Source organism: Topomyia yanbarensis, chromosome 2, assembly GCF_030247195.1.
Source record: "Topomyia yanbarensis strain Yona2022 chromosome 2, ASM3024719v1, whole genome shotgun sequence".
Taxonomy (NCBI): Eukaryota; Metazoa; Arthropoda; class Insecta; order Diptera; family Culicidae; genus Topomyia; species Topomyia yanbarensis.
Genome location: NC_080671.1, coordinates 146,957,371 through 146,966,318, shown reverse-complemented (window position 1 = coordinate 146,966,318; position 8,948 = coordinate 146,957,371). Strand labels below are relative to the sequence as shown.

General features: G+C 37.9%; 2 protein-coding genes across 2 annotated transcripts; one reads left to right on the top strand and one right to left on the bottom strand.

Moving 5' to 3' along the window:
• LOC131681666 (exocyst complex component 3) lies at positions 1–2,517 on the bottom strand. The gene is made up of 3 exons (XM_058962612.1): positions 1,450–2,517; positions 629–1,393; positions 1–566 (listed from the first exon to the last, which is right to left on the bottom strand). Exons 1-3 carry the CDS (start codon positions 2,419–2,421, stop codon positions 90–92), a joined length of 2,214 nt encoding a protein of 737 aa, XP_058818595.1. The 5' UTR covers positions 2,422–2,517; the 3' UTR covers positions 1–89.
• Positions 2,518–6,003: 3,486 nt separating this feature from the next.
• LOC131681665 (glia maturation factor beta) lies at positions 6,004–7,734 on the top strand. The gene is made up of 3 exons (XM_058962611.1): positions 6,004–6,202; positions 6,294–6,387; positions 6,532–7,734. Exons 1-3 carry the CDS (start codon positions 6,200–6,202, stop codon positions 6,849–6,851), a joined length of 417 nt encoding a protein of 138 aa, XP_058818594.1. The 5' UTR covers positions 6,004–6,199; the 3' UTR covers positions 6,852–7,734.
• The last annotated feature ends 1,214 nt before the right edge of the window (positions 7,735–8,948 follow it).

Here is an 8,948-nt window from a genome sequence, read left to right as displayed (position 1 = left end):
TAAAGTAACTATTGAATGCTTTATTTATGTGTGTTCTAATCAACGTAATTATAACCGTATTCTAAAATTTACCATCTTCCTTTATGGTTTCACCATAGCTTGTCGGCAAATAAAATCTCTTTAAAGATGCTGTCCTGCTTGTCGTGACTTACGGTAGTCTTTTTCGACACGATAGCATCATGAACCTTCTCCTTTACCTCGCTGGCCTTGAAATCGCTTCTCATGTAAAACAACCGCACCACATGATCCTCCGTAAGCGAAGGATAGCTGGAGAGCAATGTGTGAAGATCAAGCACCAGCATTTCCGCGTCACAGGTCAAGAGATTAGCCAGATTGGAAATAACGTCAATGGGGGTGTCATTTCGGGAGACATTTGGGGCAACTTTCTCGAAAAACGTCTTGATTTGTTTGGCTTCTTTGTTAATTTTTTTCGCAAGAATGTCGCATTCTTGACGGGTTTTGCTCAACCGCTTCGAAAGCATAGCTTTTATGTAGCGCTTGGCTACCAACCGTTGTGCTTCACTAATCACGTATTCGAAGTTTATTGAGCGAAGGTGATTATAATCCTAAAAAGGAACATAGATTTTAAGAATACCGATAACAAAGATTCATCTGTAACATAAACCACCTGAAAATAATCCTCAAGGGTAACGCAAATTGTATCAACAGAAACCGTTGAACCGACCCATTTTGCAGTGAACAGATCATTAAAATGAATTTCCAGATCTAGAAATGCTTCTTCCAGCAGAAATAACCCAGCTTCATCTCGTAGCGTTTGATAGGTCATCAATAAACGGCCAAACTCCTCGTAATGTTGTGGTTTTGATTTAGGCCAGTATAGCTGTTTCATCTGTTGGGCAAGCTCTATCATTTGTGCACAGTTATTCACGATCGTAATAATATGTTGAGTAAAGAATGGTGCAAGGCTTCGGTCTCGAAAATGTCGCTCTTTATATTCGATAATTGCGCCACGATAGTTATGACCGTATTTGATAACTTGCTGGATGCTTAAAATCAAAGCGTGGAACGTTAGATCAGAATGTATTGTGTTTGTCACCTGCAGATTTTGATCAATCATCTGAAAGATGATAACTGGTGCTGATGTGTGATAGAACTGATCAGCCGAATCGACCGGGACGCCGTTGATCCAATCAGCCTTCTCCGTTTCCAATGTCTTCGTCATCCAGTCCTGATAGTTTCTTTCCATTGTTTTCAAATAAGCAGTTTCCATCCCCTTTAGGACTTGCTCGTTAACCAAAGGCCCTGCGTTGGATAAATCAATTTGCAAATCGGGATGTTGCATCATTTCTCGACCAGGGTAAGTATTCATGATCCAGGATAAGATTGTAACAAACTCGTTTCCTTCCAAACCCATTTGAATTAATTCTTCAAGCTGAAATAAATAGGTGGTCAATTTGCTCAACTAGCTTCTAATAATTTCTAACTTACATATCTTGATAACGCATTATGATACATGCTGACGTATTCCCTTAAAATATTATAATGCGGCGGAAAGCAGGGCACACACAGTGACTTGACAACTCGCAAATCTTCCAGAATAAACTGGCGAGTCAGTTCCAAGTCTCGAACCAACCATAACTTATTATCCGACCTTTCCTCCAACTTGGATCCCTCAATTCGCTGGATAACCGCCTCATTAAGAACCTGAATTGCTTTCTTGCGCCACTCTTTCGGCCGTCCAGGAGGGATAAAGCCTGTTTGTTTCTGCTGTTGTAGCGCAAAAGCATCAGCTTTTTCCTCTCGTTCAATAATCCTCAGAGCGGTCACAATTACGGTGGGTTCCTTTCGCACCGTGTTCAGCGTCCGCTGAAGAATTAATCGAATCTTCTTCTCCAGTGTAGCTGATACCATTTCCACCTTTTCGAAGTATCGCTTTAGCGTAATCTTATCGTGTGCATTCTGCTTCGGAAGCTTATGCAATTCGAACAGCAAGTCATCTCTCGAGTTTTCCAAGTCCGACAAACATTGGTGGGCGTGCAGCAGCTTATCCTCCTCAATCCATTGCATTGTTTTGGCCACGCTAGACTGCACCGTAAATATATGTTTCAAATTTTCCATAGCCGTCATGTATTGCGAGTGTTTTGCGTTCTCATCCCGGACGGCCTCCAGAGCTTCGTAAATTGCAGGAACATCGGTAAGCTGCGAAACCGCGCCCTTAGTCTGCTGGTCAATCTCCCCAATATCTTCCAGGGCAGATTGAAGCTTTTTGACACCGATTTTCACGTCGTCTGTTTGATTCTGCATGCAAGTCTTTAGCATCGATTCAATCGAAACTTTTTTTCGGTAGACACGATGTCGATATTGATCCACCTTTTCCAATTGACCCGGGCGTTGGAACATATTTTTTATTTCCTTAATAGCAGCCTGTCGGGCTTCCTCATCGATCTGCTTTAGATCCATTGCAATATGCTGGGGATTTAAACAGTGGACGATTATTATATGTTAAGAACAAATGAGACGTATCTTCAATTTTCACAACTTTTTTAAATAACTGTAATATCGACATAGATCTTTCATTAGGGCTTAAATCGCAAATGTAAACAAACTGCGTTTTCGCTATTATGACATTATGCGACAAAAATACTACAAGATTGAGGTGAAAATTAGTTAAAATGGTTTTTAGTTCGATTTATAATTAAAGAAAACAAAACGGCGAAACATGCATTTTCTTCGAGATTTCGACTTAGGCCCTTCTTCTCATATGGAATATAAAGGCTAAACTTACATTTTTTGACAGAACCGGGCGTACGGTTATTATTCACAAAATTACTCTTTAAACGGCGGTTCTATTATATAAATGATAAGCAATATCTACTAGGATCATGTCTACTCGATAGTTGTTGCACATAAACATTCGAATATTTCGATATTTTCATGAAATTCGAAGAAAAGAGGCACGCGCCCTATCATTTACATTGGGTTTCTATGCGCCCATTTGCTGAGCCCTATTAAAAAGTATACTGTCAAGCTCGCCCATTTACCCAGCCCTACCCAGCAAGACAGAGTCAGTTTAGCCCTTTTACCGCGCCCTTATGAAAATTATGTACACCGTTTAGCCCTTCCGCAAATGGTGGTTGCTGAAGGGCGAAATCACGACTGGGATGCAAATTGGGCGTAAGCATTTTTTTAGTTTCTACCCACTAAAAGCACATAGGAATTAAATTCTTTGTTATATTGTCATAAGGTTTAACCATAGATGCTTCCGGAAAAACATGGTCATAAAGTAATTTATACCTACAATAAAAACTACATTTAGAAAAGCATCGCCGTATATTGAAACTGATTTTTCTCCATTTCGACACAGATCTTTCAATAGGGCCAAAGTCGCAATGTACTCAAATGGAGAAAAATCAGTTTCAATATACGGCGATGCTTTTCTAAATGTAGTTTTTATTGTAGGTATAAATTACTTTATGACCATGTTTTTCCGGAAGCATCTATGGTTAAACCTTATGACAATATAACAAAGAATTTAATTCCTATGTGCTTTTAGTGGGTAGAAACTAAAAAAATGCTTACGCCCAATTTGCATCCCAGTCGTGATTTCGCCCTTCAGCAACCACCATTTGCGGAAGGGCTAAACGGTGTACATAATTTTCATAAGGGCGCGGTAAAAGGGCTAAACTGACTCTGTCTTGCTGGGTAGGGCTGGGTAAATGGGCGAGCTTGACAGTATACTTTTTAATAGGGCTCAGCAAATGGGCGCATAGAAACCCAATGTAAATGATAGGGCGCGTGCCTCTTTTCTTCGAATTTCATGAAAATATCGAAATATTCGAATGTTTATGTGCAACAACTATCGAGTAGACATGATCCTAGTAGATATTGCTTATCATTTATATAATAGAACCGCCGTTTAAAGAGTAATTTTGTGAATAATAACCGTACGCCCGGTTCTGTCAAAAAATGTAAGTTTAGCCTTTATATTCCATATGAGAAGAAGGGCCTAAGTCGAAATCTCGAAGAAAATGCATGTTTCGCCGTTTTGTTTTCTTTAATTATAAATCGAACTAAAAACCATTTTAACTAATTTTCACCTCAATCTTGTAGTATTTTTGTCGCATAATGTCATAATAGCGAAAACGCAGTTTGTTTACATTTGCGATTTAAGCCCTAATGAAAGATCTATGTCGATTTGAGTACATTGCGACTTTGGCCCTATTGAAAGATCTGTGTCGATATGCAACATATCCGTCATAACACTAAAAAAACACTAAACAGAATGGAACACGTTCTCAAGTGCTATTATTTACGCAAGTACACGGATAAAATTTGCAATTACATTTAATGTAATACTTATGCATTCTAAACATCCTTACACTGTAAAGAAAATTTTAGTAGGTGGTATTATTTCCTAAGTTTATTGTAAAAACTTTCTCGAATCGAAATGAAGAGTACTGGAACCATAATTTTATTAATAACTTACATTTACATTTGCTTCTTTTCACATGAATCTTTATTGTACAGCACAGATACAAATCTGTGTGTGGATCACGATCTCACCCCAACTAACGAATATATTGGCAAGTTGGGTCGATTGATAAATGCCAAAAGAAGGCGATTGAAATGTAGAATGCAACTGTTTACATCTTTAGCTATTACCTGCTTTATTGTCGTAATAAATTTGATATAAGATTTTGACATTCACTTGCCTTTTTTTAATTGGGTCATTAAGCCATATGCTGTTTTTGATTTTTTCCGATGTAACTGAAGTAACATATACGATATAGAACTTTTTTTTCGCTTTTTTATAAGCAAAATAACAAATGCAACATATTTTTAAAATTTAATTTTTACGACCACACTTTCCCTTGAACTACATTGATCCCTATTAGGTTTTACACCAACGGACATAACCCCGCAAAACTAGCCGGATGAACTTCGTTTGACAATTCTCGGTGGTTTGTTTACATGGGAATTATGTGAGCTTGAATGTAACAGATGAGCAACTGTTGCACTCGTACTCACGCAGCTGACGAAGTAAACAAACCACCGAGAATTGTCAAACATGAACTTCATTCATCTTGAGTTCATTCGTGTCGTCATCTTGTAGAACTCAATCCTTTTGCTGAGATAACTGTCTGAAATGCAAAATTGGCAAAATTCACTATCAAGGAAAACCAATAGTATCAAACGAGGATGTGTTTACATTTTCGTAGAAAATCAGTTTAAAATTATTCTGAAGTTTTAAGGGTTGAACATATAAATTGTTATATTTAGAAAGATGAGCTCTATCGGTTTATGAAATTAAAGAGGAATTTTATTCTACACTTAATAACCCAATTGGGGTGTGACTGAATTAGCGAACACGAACGAACAATTACTAATGAATTTGCGCTATAGATCTACTTGAAGAAATATGCGTCTATTAATATGGAAACTGCAATAACCAACTCAGGTGATTCGCATTTCAAATGCCAAAATTTCCCGACAAAAGAGATTATAACTACTAGAGGTCGCATATCGCTGCTAACACTGAAAATTTATCATCTCGCTCTCACATATGCTAGGCCCATTAGTTTGACACCTATTGCCCCGGGTACACATATGTCAAAGTAAAGGGATACAACATGCTAGAGCGAGACCACATGTTTCAGTCCGTGAATACATGGAGACAGTAGCGATTTGCTCCCTCTGGTAGTTGTGATCTCTTTTAACCTGACTCCTGCGGTAGTAGACAAAAGGTTAAGTCGTCGGGAAACTGTAAGCTTGCTCATATGGCCCTATTTCACGCTTTTCTAAACTTTCTTCCTTCAACTCTTTCCTCTCTTTTGAGTACTATGGCTCTTAATGTTGAAAAATATTTCACACTTTCAAGTCCCTTGGTAAATAAATATCATTACAACATTAAAATTATGGATTTATCAGAACAATAATTTCAGTGTACGCACTCTAAAATGAAGAAACATTAAATTTTAATGTGCTCACCTGTATTCTATACATCATGACTGTAATTGACAGCTAAGCACACGCACACACAGCCCGTCTTCCTGCTTGCAGTCTGTGCACAAAGCGATGAGCATAAAGAGGCGAGGCGAACACAGAAAACAATAATCGTGCATATTCTTATCGTTTTAGCATTACTTTTCCATTGCATTTTATTATTAATTGCAAATCTTTTAAACAATCCCACCTATCACAGGATCAATAGTTCTAATTTGTTTGGAACACATCAAACATGGTAAGGTTGATCAAGTTTTAATAATTTGCAGCTCTCATCCCATACGAAAAGCCTAAAATGATGCTATTAAACATTTTCATTTTTCCTCTAGTCTGAAGCGCAGATCTGTGACATTAGCTCGGAAGTTAAGGAGGAAATCAGCAAGTTTCGTTTTCGTCGGAATGCGGCCAACACTGCATTAATTTGTGAGTGGCTATCGATTTGATTACTCATTACCTTATCCATCTCACATTGACTAGATTAGCAATGTTATTCGGTGATGATTCAGTTCATTTCTTCTCTTCGTGCATTTAATTCCCATACAACACTCAATCGACTTCCTATTTCAGTAAAAATCGACCGCGAGAAGCAACTGGTAACGGTTGACGAACTGCTGGACGACATCTCTGTAGAGGAACTGCAGGAGCAACTACCGAGCCATCAGCCGCGATACATCATCTATAGTTACAAGATGGTCCATGACGATTCGCGGATATCGTACCCGATGTGTTTCATCTTCTACACTCCAAGGGACAGCCAGATGGAACTGTGTATGCTGTATGCTAAAACACGCATGGCTTTGCAACGAGAAGCTGATCTTACTAGATTCTACGAAATTCGGGAACTCGACGATATGACTGAAGATTGGTTGAAAGAGAAATTAAGATAGAACTAGCGGATTCGAAACAGATCGCCGTAGCCAAACGTCGCCAAGCGTGTACTAACTATAGGGTTTTATTTAGCTATGCCTTGAAAACTTTGAATGATAGGTTTTAGATTGTGGCTCCAAAATGTACAAAGTACCGCTGCTTTCGATTAGTAGATATTGCATTTTTGCTTTCTCGGCGTACCGTATATGATGAAAGCATTTTATTCCTGTAGCGCAATGTGTTTCACATTTCCGCAATATCGTTTAGAAACGACACTAGTATAACCATATCGATTTGTAGTAACATAGACGAAAATATCGGATGTAATTCCATTTTTAGTGTATTACGCTAAAATTAATATTTCAAAATTCCAGTCATGCATACGCAGACAAAAGCATTTCTCGGAAACGCACCGCTATTTTAGTTCTAACGGAAAAGATTTTCTTACCTTCAAAAATAATCATACTAAGGATAATTCCATTCCTTTGCTGTTTTAATCATTTCAGTTTGTAGTCTGTCGTATTCTACAGAGTACAACAAGACTTATTGCTGCGTATTATTTTTATTCGGAACAATCATTCAAATTTATGGTATAATAGATATGTAGAAATAGTGTTTTAGAAGTAGATAATTTTGCCAAAATCGGCTTAACATGAACGAATTAAAGTTTGGTCGATATTGTGTAAAACAATTTGTTTGGCACTTCGCGGTATAAAAGTTAGGTAAGCTGTATTTCCTACGCTTCCACATTAGATGTAATCGAATCGGATACAGGATAATATTGTGTAAATCTTTTAAAGAAGTACAAGATAGTACATACATAAAATTATTTAGAAGCGGTTATGAAATAATAACCAGAATAGCAATCGTATACAGCATAATAAAAGCTGCAGTAGCTCTAATGTGACATATTTTTGATTAGAAATGTCCGAAATATTTGATTCATATTTATCGTTTACCGTTATTTTCGGAATTAGCATTTGGCTTTGCACAAATCTTTTTTTTCGGTTGGTAGCTGTCCCCTTCAATGTCAGCTTCTTTATCCGTTCAGCCTAGATAAGCCATGTAGTGTCAGTAGTGGTTGTTTCAACGGACTAAGAATTACACTAGGGATCGCCTGTTCCGGTAGTAAAAAACACGAAATAGAGAACCCCAACGTCGACTGCAAACAAAAGTAACTAAGTCAAGCTGTAGTTCCGTGTCGAGGGTTTGATGGCTGGCAAAACCTATGCACTAATGTCTCTAGTCTGAACGAGGCTAGGTAAATAAAATTCCCTCAACATCGGAAGATTTTCAGCTGAACTCTTTGAAAATCAGAGATGCTCTTTATGTGACGGACGAAAAGGATGTTGTCTAATCGGCTCACACTTTCCAGGTTGTATCAAACCGGAACTGGACAATGTGCACAGATTTCATTCTGGTGACTCAGACTTGTGGGCCCAAGTGGACAGTTGACAGCTTTGTTCCATGCAAATCCCCTCGGGAATATGAAATCTTTTCCGTGCTGCTGCAAAAGGGATTTAATATTCTCAAACATGTCTTGAAAAAGATTATGCTTTCCAGTCTTGCTACCGGGTGTATCCCGAAAGCATGGCGAGAAATAACTGTAGGGAACTGTGGGTAAGACGGACAGGTGGGGTAAGACGGACACATGGTTATTTTAGGGATATAACATTAAAACTTCAATTGTATTGTATGCGTACTCTATCATTATGAGTAACCTTGAATTATGAAACACTTAGTAGGCCTTGAATACTGATAAACGTGTACAATTTAAGCAAATATTGATAATCAGTAGTGCAGTTTCGTGCTGATGTAATTTTCAAGTTTTCGATTTTAAGGTTTATCGACGAAGAAGTCAATTCTTTCGCGGATTTTTTCCTTTATTTCGATAAAGTAACTCTTCAGTGACATCTTCGTGGTAAATAACAGGTAATTTGATTTATGTGTGAATAAGTATAAACGTTTAAAAAATATGTGTACTGGTGGGGCAAGACGGACAGTCCTGATTAATTCTATTGATTCGTCCTTATATGAATGTCTCGCGTGTAGAAACGAAATTCTAGCAATTAAACGTGGAGAACCATCCAGTTATCTGATGTCTCACATGCAGTAGA

Bases quoted from the DNA above. Each gene is read 5' to 3' on its own strand.
- LOC131681666 (XM_058962612.1), bottom strand. From the start codon at position 2,421: ATGGATCTAAAGCAGATCGATGAGGAAGCCCGACAGGCTGCTATTAAG. The intron at 1,394-1,449 runs GTAAGTTAGAAA...TATTTATTTCAG, and splicing joins ATAATGCGTTATCAAGATAT to CTTGAAGAATTAATTCAAAT. The intron at 567-628 runs GTGGTTTATGTT...GTTCCTTTTTAG, and splicing joins CCCTTGAGGATTATTTTCAG to GATTATAATCACCTTCGCTC.
- LOC131681665 (XM_058962611.1), top strand. The intron at 6,388-6,531 runs GTGAGTGGCTAT...TTCCTATTTCAG, and splicing joins GGCCAACACTGCATTAATTT to TAAAAATCGACCGCGAGAAG.